General features: G+C 42.1%; 1 protein-coding gene across 2 annotated transcripts; it reads left to right on the forward strand.

Annotated features, from left to right (window-relative positions):
- Positions 1–720: 720 nt before the first annotated feature.
- SNRPB (small nuclear ribonucleoprotein polypeptides B and B1) lies at positions 721–9,306 on the forward strand. 2 transcript variants are annotated; one of them, XM_068987270.1, is made up of 7 exons: positions 721–831; positions 3,510–3,661; positions 5,361–5,472; positions 6,906–7,058; positions 7,783–7,921; positions 8,230–8,355; positions 9,192–9,306. In XM_068987270.1, exons 1-7 carry the CDS (start codon positions 829–831, stop codon positions 9,227–9,229), a joined length of 723 nt encoding a protein of 240 aa, XP_068843371.1. In that variant the 5' UTR covers positions 721–828; the 3' UTR covers positions 9,230–9,306. The 2 variants fall into 2 exon arrangements, with proteins under 2 accessions (XP_068843371.1, XP_068843372.1); XM_068987271.1 differs by having other exon boundaries at positions 9,048–9,300.
- The last annotated feature ends 12,331 nt before the right edge of the window (positions 9,307–21,637 follow it).

Genomic DNA, 21,637 nt, shown 5'->3' on the forward strand with positions numbered 1-21,637 from the left:
CTCATACAGTATGCTAGCAATCAATGTTAAGGAGAAAGGTGTTAATAAAACAGGGGTGGGTGGGAAGGTTTCAGTTTTAGAAAAGGACGGCCAGGAAAGCCCTCAGTGGGAAAACGTTACTTGAACTTAATTCATGAAGGTGAGGCTGTCAGCCGTGCACATACATGGACGACTAGCATTCTAGGCAGAGGCAACAGCAAAGGTGCTGTGCAGAAGCAGGTTGAGTAAGTTCACGGAAAAGCAGGGACTGTGGCTGTAGGCAAGAGATGAACGTGAAAGTCGCTCAGTGGTGTCTGACTTGCGACCCCCTGGGCTGATACAGTCCATGGAATTCTCCAGGCCAGAATATCGAAGTCAGTAGCCCATCCCTTCTCCAGGGGATCTTCCCGACCCAGGAATCAAACAGGGGTCTCCTGCATTACAGGCAGATTCTTTACCAGCTGAACTACCACGAAAGTCCTGTAGACAAGAGAGCCGGGATAAAGTGCTGGGAGAAGAGGACCGAAAGTTAACGGGCTGGGACGCGGGGGAATGGGTGGTAAAGGTGAAGAGGAGCAGCTCTAAGTACCGATTGAAGCCAGGAAGCTGTCCAACAAAGAGGATCCGAAGATAGCACCGCCCAAAGCTCCGCCCTGCTCTAAGCTCATAACTCAGCGCCTCGGCCGGAACTCAAGGCCCAACTCCGGGACCGGAAGCAGCTTTCTACCCGACCCCATTTTCCCCGCGGTTATATTTCCGGTAGCGGCGGCGGGAAGCGAGTTACTCGCGGGCTTCTAGGCCTCCGCGAAGGCGAATCCGGCGGGAATCTGAGCCATCAGAACCGCCACCATGGTGAGGAGGCGCAGACCAGCAGCACGGGAGCTCCTGAGTCTCTTGTGGGGTGGGGATCGCGATTAACGGGGAAGGAGGTCATGGGTTGGCCGCTCAGGGGGTGAAGGCCCGGGCCGCGGCGCCTCCGTCTGCGTAGGAAAGACTCACATCGTCGTCCCTCGGTGGACTGGGCGAGGGGGTCGGGGGTGGCGGGTCGGGGAGAAGGCTGGAAATAAGGGACCGAGGCCAGAAGTCGCTTGGTGCGCGCGAGGTTAGCGCTGGGGCTTTCCAAGCCGCTGTGGGATCCCATAGGCGCTGAGTAAACTTTGCGGCATGTATGTGTGTGGGGGGGGGGGGGCTTCTGAGCAAGCACTAGCGCCGTAGAAGGACTGAGTAAGACCGAGTGAGAGGCTCAGACTTGTGAAGGGTGAGGGTCCGAGGAGTTGCGGAAAGACGTGGAAGGACTTGTGGCCGGAAACAGTCTTGATTCTGGTAGATGGGGAGGAGGGAACGGAGGATGAGTGAGGGGAGGAAAAGTTCAACTCTTTTGTTCAGCATTTATGCTTGAATACGCCTGACTTTTCAGGCCCTGGGGCTACACAATGAAGTGTTTACTTTCTTCACTGCGTTCACTCTTATTTGGAAACACGGGTAACATAATTCGGAGTGGTAATTCAGCGTTAAGTAAAAGTAACAGCGGGGAGCGAGATAAGAATGTTTTCTAGACTCGGTGATCCCTGTCAGAGTCCTAAGACTCAGGCGAAAATGGAAGAGAATGGTATAGATCCGAAGGACTGCAAGAACAAAGCGTGAAGGGTAGCATTGTTGAAAATTCTTAGAGGGGAAAGGGAAGAATGTTGGTGGGAGGAAATGGCGGGAATCTGATTATTAAAGGCTTTACATGCTATTTAATTTTGTTAGTGATAAGGGATGCCATTGAAGGATTTTTAACAAGCAAAAGGACACGTACTTATTTGTGTTCAGAAAGATAACTGTTACGTAGCTGTTATATATTGGGTGAACCGGAAGCAGGATGTTGTTTAGAGAGTTGGTTAGAAAAGTAGGCACTGGATTCAGGCTGACTAGCTTTCAGCACAGCTTGACCTCTTACAGCCTTGTGACCTCATCTGTAAAGTCTGATTTTAAGGATTAAATGAGATAAGTAGTGCTTGTGGCAGTGCCTGCCGGTCAGCGCCCAGTGCGAATTAGCTGTAGAAGACAAATGGAGCAGTAAATGTTACTGTAAAGGTTCAGACCCGAGTGGTTAGAAGCTGTGGTTACAGTTTGGTTAAAATGGTCATGTAAAAGAAACTGCACCACATAACTTGAGTCTCCAGGGTAACAGGAGTCAAGATTCTGATGCATGCATTTGTAGGTTCAGAAAACCTGTGTTTGTTCAACCTCACAGAGATGAATAGCAACCACAGTGCCTGGTACCTCAAAGGCTCTTGGATGAGTTAAGATTGGTCAGACTAATGGGAGGCTGATATAACAAATGCCAGGTTGTTTATTCATAGAGATGTAACTGCCAAGGGCAGTTGACAGTCCTCTTGTGAGGTCTGTATACTCTATTTTAGCACAACTACATTTGAAGCCAGGCTGTGAAGGAGAAAAGGTTGTTGGGTTAAGGAGTATAGCAGCTTGTATATTCTCATTATGTGTTCAAACTCATTAGCACTCTGACTACTAGGAAGTTTTGACCTTGCTGAATATAGTCTTGGAGACACACTAACAAATCACTGATTTGGGGGTTCCATTCTCCTCTTCTAAGCTGTTCATTTTTCTGATAACAGGCTCTTCATTGATTGGGTTCTTAGTGCCAGTCCCATTCCAGCTCTTTTACTCGGTCTTTTTTTTTTTTTTTAACTCAGTCTTTTTAATGGGATGGTGGTGTTCCACAGCACTGGAGTCACCTGTAATCTGCACAGTGGCAGATGGCCACTGATCTCTAATATGCATGGGGTTCAGTAGTTTGGAGCCATCTTACCCTCTCACTTCTGAAACATATACAACATTCAATCCAGTTCAGTCCCTCAGTTGTGTCCAACTCTTTGTGACCCCATGGACTGCAGCACACCAGGCCTCCCTGTCCATCACCAACTCCTGGAGTTTACTCAAACTCATGTCCATTGAGTTGGTGATGCCATGCAACCATTTCATCCTCTGTCGTCCCCTCCTCCCACCTTTAATCTTTCCCAGCATCAGGGTCTTTTCAAATGAGTCAGTTCTTCGCATCAGGTGGCCAAAGTATTGGAGTTTCAGCTGCAGCATCAGTCCTTCCAATGAATATTCAGGACTGATTTCCTTTAGGATGGACTGGTTGGATCTCCTTGCAGTCCAAGGGACTCTCAAGAGTCTTCTCCGACTCCACAGTACAAAAGCATCAATTCTTCTGTGCTCAGCTTTCTTTATAGTCCAACTCTCACATCCATACGTGACTACAGCATAGACAAAGATATACAACATAGACAAAGGCAATTGTTATATGAAAAAGATGATTTTACGAGAAGGGACAATAACAGATCAGGTTTGAAAACAGGTGAGAGAATTCCTAGGAAATGGCTGTGGTTGAAAGATAGAACTGAGAATACTGAGAAGGACAAACAGAAAATAAGGCTGCAGCAGAAGTTTTCAGGAAAGACAACAGTTTTGTGGGTCCAAAAGAGCTGAGTCTCATTCCTGCTGATTTCTCCTTGCAGACGGTGGGCAAGAGCAGCAAGATGCTGCAACACATTGACTACAGGATGCGGTGTATCCTGCAAGATGGCCGTATCTTCATTGGCACCTTTAAAGCTTTTGACAAACATATGAATTTGATCCTCTGTGACTGTGATGAGTTCAGGAAGATCAAGTAAGGAGTGGGCTGTGGGGGGAGGGGTTGAGTGGATGGGGAGTGGATTGGGTGGGTGGGCCAAGTGATAGGTGGTGACTAGCTGGCTGGTTCCTCTCAGTTTGCTCTCCTGTTTTACAGGGCAGATTAAAATGGAGAGTTTCTTAAATCTCTTTCCTTAGTCTTGCTCTTTACTTCTAGCAGAGTACACGTTGTAAGTAGGGCTGCCAGGCTTTTTATTTCTCTGATTTTGTGTGCCCGGGGGTACTGGGGTAAAGGGCTCTCATGTTCTCCCCACAGGTGTGTAAGGGGGGAGAGCTTGATTTTCTGGCCTCATTGCCTATTTGTAAAGCTGTAGCCTAAAGGGCTCTCACAGTGCAGCCTGGTCTGAAACTGCTTTAAGAAGCCTCTGACCCTCTTCAGGGTAAGTGCTCAACTCCCCTTGTGGGTTTGGGGCCAGTGATTTTTGTTGTCATTTACAGAAACAATTGGAGAATACAATCCCATAATTTGTTAGATAATTCCCTTGTCTTAGGACTCACAGATCTTAAGCTTCTAGCCTGGTAAAAGATGTGGTCTAGTGTTTTATACAGTAAAGGCATCTTGAGGCCCAAAGAAGTTATGTAATTTCCTTGACCATCCAGCTCTCTTTTGCCACTGGAGTGTCCATAGTGTGTTGCCAGTGGCTGTCAGTTCCCTTTAATTCTCTTTGGGACTTTTGTTTTCTTTGTGGCATGAGGTCAAGAAGTATAGGACAGAAAATGGTAGTGATGGCTGAGTGCCAGGTGTACATTAGAGAGTGGCCAACATTTTTAAATGAGACTAACTTTATTTTGGTAATGAAAATGTGCCCATTAGAAAATATTTTGTAAAAGTACATAGAAGTATATGAGAAAAAACTTAAGATACCCAGAAAGGATTTTTTTTTAATTGTGAAAGGGCAGTACATGCTTTTTCTAAAAAAATAAGAAGTATAGATAAGTTTTAAAAAAAGAGGAAAAAATGACCACCTATAGAAAATTTATATAAAATATCATTAAAATGAAACCTTTAAGTAATTTTTTAAAATCAAGATATTTTGTATTTCCTTTAAGTTTAGGATATTGGCTTTGACTTTCCTTTCCCTGTCTTGTTACAATTACTTTTTCCCAGTCTATCTCGTTTATATTTTGCTCATCCTTTTCTACTTGTGGATATTTGGAGATTTGTTTTTGTTCTTTGAGGATAGAAGTGTAATTTCTATGTAGCTAATCTCTTAACCTTCTCCTTTATGGCTTCTATTTCTAATATGAGGTGAGAGACAGAGTTATAGTTCTGTGGGGTTGAATTAATACTAGAAGGATACTACATGTAAGTAGAGTGAATGGGATTCAGTTGACTTGAGGAATTGTTCCGACTGCCTTCCTGACATTGTTAAGGCCTTAAGCTGAAGGAAGAAAAAGGGTAATGGCAACAAAGAGTTGACTGAGGGAAGGCTTTCACAGTGGCTTTGTGAGTGAGCCAGGGCTGGGCTTTCTTGAATCTTGTCCTGTCTCTTGGTCTGTGCATTCTCTTGGCATGGGAGACAACCATCTAATGGGGGGAGGTTACAAGTTTAGCCTCTCAGTAGATTTAGTGTAAAAAAAGTCTCGGAGGGCCCCTAGGTAGGTGAATATGAACTTTACCCTTTTTCTAATGCTGTTTTGCTTTGTTTTGTTTCTTCTCCTAAACCTGTCTTTAGACCAAAGAACTCAAAACAAGCAGAGAGAGAAGAGAAGCGAGTCCTCGGTCTCGTACTACTTCGAGGGGAGAACCTGGTCTCAATGACAGTAGAGGGACCACCTCCAAAAGATGTAAGTCAGAACTGAGAGCCAGTGCAAGGCCAGGAACCTGGTGCAAGGGAGGTACCACCCTGAGCTGGGCCCTGTGTGGGGTTCTCTGTTTCATTGCAGTTCTCACAGGTATCTTCTGGTTTCTGTTTCCCTTATACAGATAATAAACCAGAATCTTAAAGAGGTTACTTTGCAAGTCAGAAGTAAGGAACTAGGATTTGAGGGTTTGTAACTTTAAAGCCCTCTTTTCCTTAGTTGATGTACCTAGTCAATAGAAGAGGTACTTAAGGCCTCCTGGGTCAGTTCTTAATGTGATGACAGTCTAGTTGGACCATAAAAAATTGTAACTCCAAACAATAGAATACATGTATATTTTTTGTATAGTTATAGAATAATAGTTAATATTTAATTAAGCATCTGCTATTTGCCACGCCCTTCAGTATTTAATCCATGTAACAGTCTTTTGAGATAGATTATTCCCACTTTATAGATAATGCAAATTGAAATTTAGTAACCTGCACAAGGTGGCACAGCTGGAAAGTGGTGAAACTGTCATTTGATTCCAAGCAGTATTGGTTCATTAACATCAGCCTCCCTTTAGAAATAGAAGAGGCTTTAGAGAATCTAACCAAATTTGTTTCCCCTTTTTCGTTTTAAGATAATGTTTGTTAAAGGAATAATCTTGTTACCTTGTGTTAATTTTTGTCCACGTGTATATGTATGTTGGTTTTTTTTTACTTGTAATAGGTATGTATCATTCTGCTTTTTAACTAAACATTGTAAATATTTTTCCAGTTGCTGTATTCAAAAGTCATGTTAATGACTTAAAGATACTTTCAAGTGAGTGCAGAGTAGTTTATCCTAGTTATTTCCTTCTGTTTAGACTCTTATATGCAAAGGATGTTACCATGTTTCTGATTCAAGGCCTAGGTACCTATTCATAGCTTTGATATCTATTTCCAGTAGAATTTGCTACTCTAATGTAGCTGATTGTGAACCTTCAGGACCACAACCAGTTTTGTTAAAACCTCTTCATTGGTAGATGAGGAAGCAGTACTAGAATGGTGGGATTACTTGCCCACTATCCCCACTATTACCCACCAAGTGAGAATCAGAGCTGGGACTGGACCTCATATCTCTTTGTCAGGTCGAAACACTAATCTAACATAGATACCCTTTGGGGTGGAGGCTTGGCTGTTTATTTAATTTTCATAGGAATGCATATTGGTTGAGTTGTACCTGTTTCTCTTGACTTAAAACCCTTAAGTTCTTTTAGCCTGCTAGGCATATAAACTTGGATGGAGGAAGAGTGGTGTTAACAGGAATGGATAGTGTTTATAAGAAGGTGTTTTGATGCCCTGTAAATCTGAGGGGTTCTCTTGGCAGTGATATTCCAAAGTGTACTTCTTATTCTCTAGGCCACAAGCATATTAACATATATATTTATTTTTCAGACTGGCATTGCCCGAGTGCCACTTGCTGGAGCTGCTGGGGGCCCAGGGATTGGCAGAGCTGCTGGTAGAGGAATCCCAGCTGGGGTTCCTATGCCTCAGGCTCCTGCAGGACTTGCTGGGCCAGTCCGTGGGGTTGGTGGTCCATCCCAACAGGTGAGGAGTTGGAGGAAGGGGCACTAGCTTCTGTAGTTAAAATAAAGGATAGAGTGAAGATCTGAGTCCAGAATGACCAATTAGGCTGTGATTGTCAAGCTATCAGTATTTCACTGTGCTTCATACGCGGTTGGAGAGTCAAGCAAAAAGGAAAGCTTGCTATTATGCATTATGTTGATGCTGTAAGAGATGCATGAAGTTTCTGACCAACTGTATTAGAGTAAAGTATTTCCATGACAACATTTGAAATCTTGACCCTTGAACAATATGGGGGTTAGGAATGCCAACTCTGCAGGTGAAAATTTGTATATAACTTTACAGTTGGCTCATTATGTCCATGGATTCAGGCCAAGATTGTGCATAGTACTATAGTATGTATTTAGGGAGAAGAATGCATATAAGTGGACCCTGGCAGATTAAAACCATGTTCAAGGATCAGCTGTACTATATAGCTTTTACAACCTATTGTCAGTCCTGTTTGAGCATGCAAATGCCTTATCTAGTTTGGATTGGGCATCCTTAACTTAGGCCTGGAAAACAGGAATTGAACTTAAGATCACGCTTGATCTCCTCTGGCATAATAGGTTTTGATAGGAAGTCTGATGCTTTGAGTTGTAGCTCAGCGGATTTGGTGTCTGCTCTTTCTTTACCAAGTTGGAGAGGAGAGAGGGGCACTGCATTGCACTGAACTGTTCTGCCTAACTTCTTTCCCGTGTCTTCCTAGGTGATGACCCCACAAGGAAGAGGTACTGTTGCAGCAGCTGCAGCTGCTGCCACAGCCAGTATTGCAGGGGCCCCAACCCAGTACCCACCTGGCCGTGCAGGTCCTCCACCACCTATGGGCCGAGGGGCACCCCCTCCAGGTGAGGAGCCCAGGAGGAGTCCATTGTTAATTGATAGAAGATGCCTTAGCTGGATTTATGATGAGACATAACCTTGACTGAAACTAATGACGAGTTTGTGTAATTAAGCAGGATTACTCTGAGATCCAGCTTGGTTGACTAACTTTGGAACTAGCCAGACAAGAGCTCTATCTCTGGCTCAAGTCCTAGTGCTAGGAAGGACTGGAAGGGTGGAATGGTCCCTCTGTCTTAGAATGTGGTGAACAGTTTTGTACTTTTCCTGCTATGATGGACACTTGAGCTGTATTCTTGGGATTTTTCTCTTACAGGCATGATGGGCCCACCTCCTGGTATGAGGCCTCCCATGGGTCCCCCAATGGGGATCCCACCTGGACGAGGAACTCCTATGGGCATGCCGCCACCGGGGATGCGGCCTCCTCCCCCAGGGATGCGAGGTAAGTGCCTGTAGCAGTGGTGTTGATTGCCTAGAGCTGTGTTGGGTTAGGAATTGGAGAGAAGGTTGGATTTTGACCATACGTTCTTGGCTTTTATGCCTTAAGTTTAGAGAAGTGAACACTTAGAGGACAGCTTTGTTCAGAAAGGAAAGAGGGAACAAGCACTTCTTAAATGGACCTTACCTCCCTCTTAGAATAGTGAGACCCTCCCTGTGCACAGTACTTCCAGTGTCTAAGGCAGTATTCCCTGGTCACTGTAAAATAGTGCATTTTGTTGCATGACTGAGAAAGGTCTTAGGCCCTTTGGTTTGGGAGGGGCTAGTAATTAAGGAGGGACTCTGGGCTTTGGTGTACTGTTTATTATGGATTATCTGTTTAACTCCAGTTTGAGAAATGCTAACGTAGATCAGTTCTCTTGTTTAATAGGCGAGAAACAGGCCCATAGAGAGCTCAGTGTCCAGGCCAGTGTTCTTTTCATGAAGCCATAGTGGCCTATAAATTAACCTGTGGCCAAACGGGCTGATCACTGTATTTATAGTTTTCCATTACTGAGCTTTATAAGCTTAGGAGCCCGTGGCCCCAGAGAAGTATCCCTCTGATCATTTGGTAACTGCCGGGTGCGGGAGGCTGGGGTAGGGTGTGGATTTGAATTGCAGATCAGGCACTGACTAAACTTCTTACTCTTACTTCAGGCCTTCTTTGACCTTGGCCACAGAGTTATGGAAGTAGCTCCACAGAGGCTTGGGCCCGATTCTCCAGGGCCACGTTACCACACCTGTTTGTTTGTTAAGCCGTTGTTCGCGGAGTCTCACCGGATTGTCTGGTTTCCCTTACAGGGCCCCCTCCCCCGGGAATGCGCCCACCAAGGCCCTAGGCTCATCTTGGCCCTCCTCAGCTCCCTGCCTGTTACCCGTAAGGCTGTACATAGTCCTTTTACTTCCTTGTGGCCTGTGACACTAGTTTATAATAAACTCTTTAAGAGAATATTAAAAATGCACCTAGTATGTTTGTTTATTTTCAGAAAAGCTGTTGATGTATTGGGTGCTTGATAAGAATCAAGAAGGGTTGCCTTGGAAAAACTAGCCCTAATCCTTAGCTGTTTCCCTTGTAAAATACTGTATTCATTTGCAGGGATGCAGTCTCATTCAAGAGAATTACAAAATTGAACTGTAAGCAGACATTTTCACCTGTTATACTGGCAAAAATCATTTTGTTAACTTTAATACTGTATTGGTGAGGATTGTGAATTGGTATATCCTCTTTGGAAGGCACTAATCAAGATAACTTCTTAAGCAGCACTTTATTTTCTTTAGAAACTAAATTTATAATTCCATCTTAAAGTTGAAAGTTGGCAACAAGTCTTTACAATTTAGAATCTTCCTCCATAGCCTCTCTAAAGATCTTAATTCCTAAACTACACCATGAGCTCTGAAATGGTGTTCCCCACACCATTCTGGAAGTTTTCACATCTTAATGTGAGATCTGACACCTCTTGTTAACGAAGGGAACTGTTAAAAGCTGTCTTCCTCTTGGCTAACACAGTCCACCAGCAATGTTAACAATTAATTTACTATTTAAAAACAAAACTACTCTCAAGCATTGCTTGAAACTGTTATGCTGGGAATCCTTTCCAGAGCTTTCACTCCCTGAGAGAAAAGAGAGATCCTAACCAGTTGCTTCTATGGACAATAACCCTAGTTTGGTGTATGTAATGTAATGTCCTTTGAAGCATAACTCAAAAGGTCAGGAATCCTTGGTCATCCTGACAAACTTAATGGTATTTACATACAAGATATATCTAACACTGATCCCAGACCAAGTATTGCAACCATAATCTCAAATAATTCCATTATTTAGCACATGAAGTTCCTACTGAGTTGCCAGAGCTAGCTAGAAGCAAAGAATGGTGGTTCATCATCTTTTACAAGTAAGAAAAAAGCAAGGAGGAAAGGAAACTTCTTCCTAAATTTGTCAAATTGATGGCTGTCTTCAGGTCTTTGATATGATTGAGAGTCCTCAATTTCCTAATTTGAGGAGTCCATTTTCAAAGTTACTGCCAAGATCAGGAAGCACTTTCAGGTTTTTCTTTGCCATGGCCCAAGAGCCCCAGTCCTTCAATAGGAATCTCCTCCTTCATTGCTTTCTAAACACACTGCTGGTAGCATTTGAAGAGGCCAGTGCATGGGTCCCTGGAGCCATCCGCCTTGAGGAAATTACTGGCAAATCAGTGATTGAACCACTGGTTGTATTCAGCTTTCAAGTTGATGCAAGCCTCCCCTACATTGTTCACGATGTCAGTGTCTGTGGTGGTTGAGCAGTGCTTTGTCATTTTTCTACAATAAACTATGAAGCAAATACTGAGACGTCCCTGATCCAGTGGCTGAGAATCCGCCTTCCAAAGCAGGGGACAATTCCTGGTTGGAGAACTAAAACCCCATAGGCCTTGGAGCAACTAAGCCCATGTGCCTCACCTATTGAGCCTGCATGCTCTAGAGCCTGCATGCCCTAAGAGAAGCCTGTGCACTGCCAAGAAGACCCATTGCAGCCAAAATAAAAAAAGTATGAAGCAAGTAATAAAAATGGAAATGAATCCTATTGAAAGAGGAACAATTTGGGTATAACTTTCTCCTGTGGTCATATGCATGTATATAATCTGATTTTTAAGTTGTGGGGTATCAATTTCTTCCACCCAAAGTCTGTTTGGTAGGTCACTAAACTATTAGTTCATCAAGCTTAAAAAGGCTACAGAAATAAAGTGAATACTTTAAAATTACTGCATGGGATGGAGGACCATGCTAAACGTAAAAGAGAACTTAGTGGAAAAGGAAAGACTACTGTTGTAGAATGAAGGTGTTTGTCCAGGAAAATAAAAGTGGTTCAGTATAAAAACAGTCAAATGTACCAAGTTAATAGGACAAGGAAAAAGCTGTATGGTCATCTCAGTAAGAAGACATTGGGAAAAAAAAAAAAAAGACATTGGATAAAATTCTAACACATTAGGAATAGAAGGGAAATTTATAAACATGATACAGGTTTGTTTTTTTTTTTTTTTAATGAAAAACCCCACAGCTAACAATGAAAGGTTGAAAACTTTACCCTTACGATCAGAAATAAGTGTCCCCACTTTAACCACTGCTATTTAAAATTATACTGGAAGGTCTAGCCAGAGTAATTAAGGAAGAAAAAGCCAAATTGGAAAGGAAGATTGTATAGATACAATTCTGTATGTGGAAAATCAGAAAGAATCCATAAGAAAGCTCCTAGATGTGATAATTGAATTCAGCAAAATTGCAAATTATGCAATAAATTGCACATAAATTGTATTTCTATATACTATCTGTAATCTGAAAAAAGGTAAAGTCCATTTACAACAGCATCCAGGAGAATAATATACTTAGGAATCAATTTAACCAAGGTTGTGGAAGATTTGTATGCTGAAAATTAAGAACATCCTGAAAGAAAAAATGGAAATACCTACCGTATTCATGAATTGAGACAGTATTAAAATGGCTGTATTTCCCAAAGAAATATAGATTAGATGCAATCTAACAAAATTCCAAGAGATCTTTTTGCAGAAATGAAGAAGCTCATCCTCAAATTCTATGAAGTTGCAAGGGACACTGAATAGCAAGAACAATCTTGATATCTCACTTCTTAATTTCAAAACTTTGAACTACAAAGCTTGAGTAATCAAAACTGTGGTATTGGTGTAAGGATAGATACAGACCAATGGAATAGAATGGAGAACCCAGAAATAAGGCGTTGCGTATTTGACCACAAAAGTGTCAACAGCTTTCACTGGGAAAAGGATAGTCTGTTGGACAAGTGGTGCTAAGACAATCGGAAAACCACATAGAAAAGAATGAAGTTGGTCACCTGCCTCACTTCATATATCACTCATTAACTCAAAATGGATTAACAGTTTATAAGAACTAAAACTAAATTGCCAGAAGAAAACAAGTCTTGATGACCTTGGGTTGCATTCTTATATTTGACACTAAAAGCTCAAGGAAAAATAAGAAATGGATTTCATCAAATTCAGAAACTGCATCAAAGGACATTATCAAAAATGTGAAAATGTAACTTACAGAATGGAAGAAAATATTTGCAAAGTATATATCTGATTTGTGTTTAAAATCCAGACTCCTAATTGTGTATAAAGAACTTTCAAAACTCAACTATAGATAAACAGCCTAATTAAAAAGTCAACAAAGGAATACACATTTCTTCAAAGAAGATATACAAATGGACAACACATGAAAAACTTCATCATTGGTCATTAAAGAAATTCAAATCAAACCCACAATGAGATATCACTTCAACCCACTGCTGCTGCTGCTGCTAAGTCGCTTCAGTGACTCTGCGACCCCATAGACGGCAGCCCACCAGGCTCTTCTGTCCCTGGGATTCTCCAGGCAAGAATACTGGAGTGGGTTGCCATTTCCTTCTCCAATGCACAAAAGTGAGAAGTGAAAGTGAAGTCGCTCAGTCGTGTACGACTCTTAACGAGCCCATGGACTGTAGCCAACCAGGCTCTTTCATCCATGGGATTTTCCAGGCAAGAGTACTAGGATGACTTTAATGGGGGAAAAAAGCTGGCAAGGATCTGGAGAAATACTGCATTACTGGTAAGAATGTAAAATGTTGCAGTGACTGTGTAAAATGATTTGGTGGTTCCTCAAAAAGATGAACAGAATTACCATGTGATTCTACTCTTAAGTATGTATTCAAGAGAAATGAAAATATATGTCTACACAGAAACTTGTATCGGAATGTTTGTAGTAGAATTCATAACAGGCAAAAGGTGGGAACAGTCCAAATGTCCATTAGTGAATTAATTGATAGGTAAATTGTGGGCTGTACATATAATGGACTATTATTCAGCCATAAAAGAAATGAAATATTGATACTGCTACTTCTTGGATGAACCTTGAGAATATTCTGCTAAGTAAAAGAAATTGATCTCAGAGAGACAGCAGTGAGCAGCCCTGAAGAGGGATCCTACTTCCCTGCCCAGGACTTGAACATGTGTAGCCTGGATGAAGGGGCTTCCCAGGTGGCACTAGTGGTAACGAACCCATCTGCCAATGCAGGAGACATAAAGAGATGCGGGTTCGATCCCCTGGAGGAGGGCATGGCAACCCACTCCAGTATTCTTTCTTGGAGAATCCAATGGACAGAGGAGCCTCGTGGGCTACAGTCCATAGGGTTGCAAAGAATTGGACGCGACTGAAGCGACTTAGCAGCAGCAGCAGCAGCATGCAGCCTGGATGAAAACCAGGAATCCTAGCTACTAGACCACCAGGGGCTAGAGGTTAGAAGCAAAGTTTCTCTCTTACCCTTTTGAAACACTGTTTCAAAGAGGCAGAAACTGAAAACAGGTGTGAAGTTTATTATTTGAGACAGAATGAGATGTGGGAGAGCACAACAGAGAAGCAGTTTGTTTATTTAAGACAGGTGGACAAATCTAGAGCATGTTATACAGACTGAAGTCAGAAAAATAATGTATTAACACACATGGAATCTAGAAAAATGATATTGATGAAGCTATTTGCAAGGAAGGAATGGAGATGCAGGTGTAGAGAATGAATGTGGATGCAGTGGGGGAGGAAAAGGGGGACAAATAGAGAAAGTAGCATCAGCATATGTATGTATACTATCAGGTGTAAGATGGATAGCTAGTGAGAAGTTGCTGTGTAGCGCAGGGAGCCCCTTCTGGTGCTCTGTGATGACCTGGAGGGGTGGGATGGGGGGAGAGAAGGGAAGGGTTGTGTGTATAATTATGGCTGATTTGCGTTGTATGGCAGAAACCAACACAGCATTGTAAAAAAATTTTTTTAAATTATATATACTGTATGGTGTTAAAAAAAGGATACTGTAAAACAAAAACAAAACAAGAAACCTGAAGCAAGCCAGAGATACACAGCTAGAGAGATAGAGTATAGGCACCCTCTACTGAGGCAGGACACAGATTAGAGGTGATTTGTTGTTCAGTCAGTCATGTCCAACTCTAACCCCATGGACTGCAGCACGCCAGCTTCATCTCCTGGAGCTTGCTCAAACTCATGTCCATTTGAGTCAGTGATGCCATTTAACCATCTCATCCTTTGTTGTCCCCTTCTGCCTTCAATCTTTCCCAACATCGAGGTCTTTTCTAATGAGTCAGCTCTTTGCATCAGGTGGCCAAAGTATTGGAGCTTCAACTTCAGCATCAATCCTTCCACTGAATATTCAGGGTTGATTTCTCTTAGGATTGACTGGTTTGATCTTGCTATCTAAGGGACTCTCAAGAGTCTTCTCCAACACCACTGTTCAAAAGCATCAATTCTTTGGTGCTCAGCCTTTATAGTTCAACTCTCTATGGTTCAAGTCATCCATACATGACTACTGGAAAAACAATCGCTTTGACTATACAGACCTTTGTTGGCAAAGTAATGTCTCTGCTCCTTAATACACTGTCTAGGTTTGTCATAGCTTTTCTTCCAAGGAGCATCTTTAACTTCATGGCTGCAGTCACCATCTGCAGTGATTTTGGAGTCCAAGAAAATAAAGTCTGTCACTGTTTGCATTGTTTCCCCATCTATTTGCCATGAAGTGATGGGATCAAATGCCATGATCTTCATTTTTTGAATGTTGAGTTTTAAGCCGGCTTTTTCACTCCTCTTTCATCTTCATCAAGAGGCTGTTTAGTTCCTTTTCATTTTCTGCCATAAGGGGGTGTCATCTGCATATCTGAGGTTATTGATATTTTTCCCAGCATTTTTGATTCCAGCTTGCGATTCATCCAGCCCGGCATTTTGCATGATGTACTCTGCATAGATGTTAAATAAGCAGGATGACAATACAGCCTTGATGTACTCCTTTCCCTATTTGGAACCAATCTGTTGTTCCATGTCTGGTTCTAACTGTTGCTTCTTGACCTGCATACAGGTTTCTCAGGAGACAGGTAAGGTGGTTTGGTATTCCTATCTCTTTAAGAATTTTCCACATTTTGTGATCCATACAAAGAGGTGATTGAAGTCACTCATATAGGACAGTCCTTCCGTGTCTTTGTTTACATTTGGCCAATTATCTTGTTTCTTTCTTCACTCTTAACTAGTCCTTGGACCCTCCCCCAGATGCCTATGCAACATTTTTCTAAGATGAATTCTACCACAGAGGCTTGTGGGTACATGTCTACACTTATTACGGGGAGGTGTTGCTCCCTACCCCCACCCCACCCCCCACTTTTTTAAGCTTTTTTTTTTTTTTTCCCACTGTCTCTCCCTCCTTGATCCTCCCTCTATTTGTCCTGGTGTTTCTTTTTTTTTTTTTTGGCTGTCCTGGGTCTTCATTGCTGCCAGACTTTTCTCTAGTTGCAGTGGGCAGGGGCTACACTCTGGTTGCAGTGGACAGGCTTCTCAGTGTGGTGGCTTCTCTTATTGCAGAGCACAGGCTCCAGGGTGCACGAGCTCAGGGGTAGGGTTCCTAGACTCTAGAGCACAGGCCCAGCTGCTCTGGCATGTGGGATCATCCTGGATCTGGGATTGACTTGTGTCTCCTGCATTGGCAGGTGTATTCTTTACCACTGAGCCACCACGGTAGCCCTTCTTCCCTTTCTGACCTCCAAGGAGCCTGCCTCTGCATGTGCAGACAGGGAAGTTTCTCTTGACCTCAGGAGTGGTCATCTTATCTCCACTTTAGCAGAGCTCAGCTTCTGCCACTAGCTTTGTCCTTGGAGTGTCTGGGTGAGAACGAAGCTCCAATTTTACTCCACTTAACAATCACCATCTGTCTAGTGCAGAAGCCTATTTATCTCTTCCCTCAACACTAGACCCAGCAAGGCATATGTGGCTCCTTTTTGTTTTTAGTTTGCATGTTCTTTTTTATTTTAAATTGAGATATTTGTTGTTGTAGTTGTTCAGTCATTAAGTCATGTCCAACTCTTTGTGACCCCATGAACTGTAGCATGCCAGGCTTCCCTTCCTTCACTGACTCCTGGAGTTTGCTCAAACTCAATGTCCATTGAGTTGGTGATGTCATCCAACTATCTCATCCTCTCTCACCCCGTTCCCCTCCTGCCCTCAATCCGTCCCAGCATCAGGGTCTTTTCCAATGAGTTGGCTTTTTACATCAGGTAGCCAAAATATTGGAGTATCGGCTTCAGCACCAGTCCTTCCAATGAATATTCAGGGTTGACTTCCTTTAGGACTGACTGGTTTGATCTCCTTGCTGTCCAAGGGACTCTCAAGAGTCTTCTCCAGCACCACAATTCGAAAGCATCAATTCTTTGGCACTCAGCCTTCTTTATGGTCCAACTCTCACATCCATACATGACTACTGGAGAAACCATAGCTTTGACTATATGTACCTTTGTTGGCAAAATGATGTCTGCTTCTTAATATGCTGTCTAGGTTTGTCATAGCTTTTCTTCCAAATAGCAATCATATTTTAATTTTATGACTGCAGTCACCATCCAAAGTGATTTTGGAGCCCAAGAAAATCTGCTGTTTTCATTTTTTCCCCACTTATTTGCTATGAAGTGATGGAACCAGATGTCATCATCTTTGTTTTTTGAATGGTGAATTTCAAAGCCAGCTTTTTCACTTTATTCTTTCACACTTATCAGGAGGCTGTTTAGTTCCTCTTCATTTTCTGCCATTAGGGTGGTGCCATCTGCATATCTGAGGTTGTTGATATTTCTCCCAGGAATCTTGGTTCCAGCTTGTGATTCATCCAGACTGTCATTTCACATGATGTACTCTGCATAGAAGGTAAATAAGCAGGGTGACAGTACAGCCTTGATGTATTCCTTTCCCAATTTTGAACCAGCCCGTTGTCCCATGTCTGATTCTAACTTGCTTCTTGTCTCAGAAGACAGGTTTCTCAGAAGATAGGTAAGGTGGTCTGGTATTCCCATCTCTTTAAGAATTTTCCACAATTTGTTGTAATCCACACAGTCAAAGGCTTTAGTGTAGTCAGTGAAGCAGAAGTAGATGTTTTTCTGGAATTGTCTCACTTTTTCTATGATCCACTGAATGTTGGCAGTTTGGTCTCTGGTTTCTCTGCCTTTTGTAAATCCAGCTTGTATATCTGAAAGTTCTCCGTTCACATACTGTTGAACACTAGCTTGAAGAATTTTGAACATTACTTTGGTAGCATGTGAAATGTGTGCAATTTTGAACATTCTTTGGTATTGCCCTTCTTTGGGATTGGAATGAAAACTGACAGTCTTATGTACCTCTTAAATTGTTACCCTTTTATTGCCCTCACCTCTTTCCTCTCTGTGTTGGTAACCATGAATTTGCTCTCTGTGAGAGACTGAGTCTGTTTCTTTTTGTTATGTTCACTAGTTTGTTGGATTTTTTTAGATTCCACACACAAATGATATCATACAGTATTTGTCTTTATCTGATTTATTTCACTTAGCATCAGTTCAGTTGCTCAGTCGTGTCCGACTCTGCGACCCCATGAATCGCAGCATGCCAGGGCTCCCTGTCCATCACCAACTCCCGGAGTTCACTCAAACTCATGTCCATCAAGTTGGTGATGCCATCCAGCCATCTCATCCTCGATCGTCCCCTTCTGCTCCTGCCCCCAATCCCTCCCAGCATCAGGGTCTTTTCCAATGAGTCAACTCTTTGCATAAGGTGGCCAAAGTATTGGGAGTTTCAGCTTTAGCATCAGTCCTTCCAAAGAACACCCAGGACTGATCTTTAGGATGGTCTGGTTGGATCTCCGTGCAGTCCAAGGGACTCTCAAGAGTCTTCTCCAACACCACAGTTCAAAAGCATCAGTTCTTCAGCACTCAGCTTTCTTCACAGTCCAACTCTCACATCCATATATGACCACTGGAAAAACCATAGCCTTGACTAGATGGATTTTTGTTGGCAAAGTAATGTCTCTGCTTTTCAATATGCTATCTAGGTTGGTCATAACTTTCCTTCCAAGCAGTAAGTCTCTTTTAATTTCATGGCTGCAATCACCATCTGCAGTGATTTTGGAGCCCAAAAAAATAAAGTCTAACACTGTTTCCACTGTTTCCCCATCTATTTGCCATGAAGTGATGGGACCAGATGCCATGATCTTCGTTTTCTGAATGTTGAGCTTTAAGCCAACTTTTTCACTCTCTTCTTTCACTTTCATCAAGAGGCTTTTTAGTTCCTCTTCACTTTCTGCCATAAGGGTGGTGTCATCTGCATATCTGAGGTTATTGAGATTTCTCCTGGCAATCTTGATTCCAGCTTGTGTTTCTTCCAGCCCAGTGTTTCTCATGATGTACTCTGCATATAAGTTAAATAAGCAGGGTGACAATATACAGCCTTGATGTACTCCTTTTCCTATTTGGAACCAGTCTGTTGTTCCATGTCCAGTTCTAACTTGCTTCCTGACCTGCATATAGGTTTCTCACTTAGCGTAGTGACCTCCAAATCCATTCATTTTGTTGCAAATGGCAAAGATTCCTTCTTTTCTATGTTTGAATAGTATTCCTTTATATATACATGCATATGATATATATGTATACTATATATACCACATCTGTAGGTGTATCTGTATGAAAGTGTTAGTTTCTCAGTTGTGTCTACTCTTTGTGACCCCGTGGACTGTAGCCTGCCAGGCTCCTCTGTCCGTGGAATTCTGCAGGCAAGAATACTGGATCAGGTTGCCATTCCCTTCTCCAGGGGATCTTCTCAACCCAGGGATCGAACCTAGGTCTCCTCTATTGCAGGCAAATTCCTTACCATCTGAGCCACCAGAGGAGCCCCTATCTGTATCTATATGTCTGTATCTATATATAGCAGTTCGGTTGCCTGTGGGAAAAGAAACCTAGTTTAAGGGAAACAAATGGATAGGAGAGTTTCCACTCTATACCATTTAGTGCTTAAAATATTTAACAGTGTGAGTTCATTACCTAGTTTAAAAAATTAAGTGCATTTTAAAAATTCAAAATTGTAAAATAATGAATGTACTTAAAAAAGTAAATCCACTAGGAGGCATCCATGCTCTGTCAGGAGGAAGGAAGCAGTGGATATGTGAGCTCAGTCTTATTCATGGATGCTGGGATTGTGGGTTTTTTTTTTTTTTTTTCCTCCCTAATACTCTGTATTTTCTAATTTTCTACAAAGACCCATACAGAAATAAAATACACTTAAGGAAAGAAGGAAGTGTCAAACCCTGCCCCTTTATAGCTATGTCTGTATGTATAAACTCCTGAAAGTAGGGTTACCGAGGGAGAGTGAGGCTACATTTAAAAAGTTGATAGACCTACCAGGTATCCCTCCAGTGGTATTACCCTACACCACTCACAATGGTGTATGCAGGTGCTGATAGTGTGTAGTTACAGTGTTACATTTTATTCAGTTTAAGGTAAAAATAGCTCCTTGTTTTAATTAGTATGTGTTTAGCTAGAGGGATACTAGTTATATTTTCATATATTTAAAAGTAACTTACATTTATTTTTCAGTAAACTACTTCCTTCGCTCTACCAAGGGCTGGAAATCAGTCCATGCTGTTTCCTACTTTGTGCACTGAACACATGCTGTTGAATGAATTAATGATGAGTAACTTTTCTAAGCTCACTTTCCTCATCTATTGTGTCTTCTTGTTGTCTCATGGGGGGCAGCACTGTACCCTTCATCAGCTTTGATTTGGATATCTGAGACTGATCTATCTGTGCACCACAAGTGTTTGTAACGATTTATTATAGACATAATGAGGGTTTCTGGGGAGGCAGGGCAGGGTCCCAGACAGGTCTGAAAATGTTTTGAGAGAGCAGGGTGGGGCAACTCTCCCATTTCATGTGGTTGTTGGGGTAGGTGATGCTGTGGTGAGGTCCCATAGAAGGGCCAGGGCATGTATGGCTTGGACATCCCACAGGTGCCAAGGGAGGGTGCCCATAATTTTCTTATGAGCTTTGAAGCTGTCAGCAGTCAAACAGCAGAAATGAAGGGGGCCTTGGTAGAACCTTATCTCTTGTCGTTTAGTCATTAAGTCGTATCCGACATTGACTCCATGGACTGTAGCATGCCTTATACCACTGAAGATTAGATGAGGTAATATACACAATAAGCTTGCCATAGAGGAAATGGTCAATAAATATTTGCCATTATTATTGTTATTCTTGAGTCTTTCAATTGTAGCTTTGTAAGAAGTTTTTTCCCCTTGTTTTTTCATTTTGAATATAACCTTAGAATTTTTTTTCTACTGATCTGCTGTCACTGTAGATCTCATTATAGAGTGAGATCTACAGTGACAGTATTGACAGGTCTTCTTACATATCATACGGCTTACTTTGAACAATACTTACTTTGAGTCTTTGTTCCATCCCACTGAACCAGGCAGGTACAGTGCTTTGCATGGAGTCTAAGAAAGAAAATGCCTGTTTCCAGAATCCTTATACTGAACCCAGCCCAAAGCTGGGTGCTTCATATATGTCATGACAGGGAATGTATTTGACATGAATGAAAGAGAATATCCCTGTGGTCTTGGCTGAGGAAGCTGGCTGATAAATCTGAATATGGTATATCTGCTCCTAGATAAACACCCAACAGAAATTCTGACATATGCTCACAAGAAGACATGTACAGGAAAATGCACAGTGACTCTATTCATAACAGCCAAAACTGGGAAGTACCCAAAGATTCATTGACAGTACATAAATAAACTTGTAGTATATTCACACATTGGAATGTTGCACATCAAGGAGTATGAAAGATACACAGTAAAACAACAAAATATGGATGAATCTTCTATAAAAATGTCAAGTGACAGAAACCAAAGACCAATCACAAAATACATATTGTGTAATTCCAGTCATATGAAGGACAAAAACTAATCTTTGATTCTGCAATCTAGGATAACATTTACCCTTAAAGGGGGCACAAAGGGAATTTTTAGGGTACTCGGTATTGTTCTATTTTTTTGATCTGAGTGCTGCTTACCTAGGGGGTTCAGTTTGTGAAAATTCAGAAAGTTTCACATACAAATGCATTTCTGTGCCTTTATTAAACCCCTAAAAAAAATCCTCATGGGGAAAATCTGAAAGGAACAAAATATTAGTAGAATTCTTTGTACTTGATGAGCTAACATCCTTGGACGTGGAGAAGGATAACAAATAATAAATACCCAAGTAAATAATTGCTTTGGAGAAAGGATGAGGTCTGAGTTGCAGAGTGCTGTGAGTATGGTGCTATTTAATGAAGTTGGTTAGAAAAGGCCCTACTGATAAAGAGCAATTTGAGCAGAAACCTGTTGGATGTAAGGGAGCAAGTCATGCAGAAAAGACTGGGGATCGAGAAGAAGG

Source organism: Capricornis sumatraensis, chromosome 15, assembly GCF_032405125.1.
Source record: "Capricornis sumatraensis isolate serow.1 chromosome 15, serow.2, whole genome shotgun sequence".
Taxonomy (NCBI): domain Eukaryota; kingdom Metazoa; phylum Chordata; class Mammalia; order Artiodactyla; family Bovidae; genus Capricornis; species Capricornis sumatraensis.

Coding starts and splice junctions, on each gene's coding strand:
- SNRPB (XM_068987270.1), top strand. Junction 3,662..5,360: donor GATGAGTTCAGGAAGATCAA/GTAAGGAGTGGG, acceptor ACCTGTCTTTAG/ACCAAAGAACTCAAAACAAG. Junction 8,356..9,191: donor TCCTCCCCCAGGGATGCGAG/GTAAGTGCCTGT, acceptor TTTCCCTTACAG/GGCCCCCTCCCCCGGGAATG.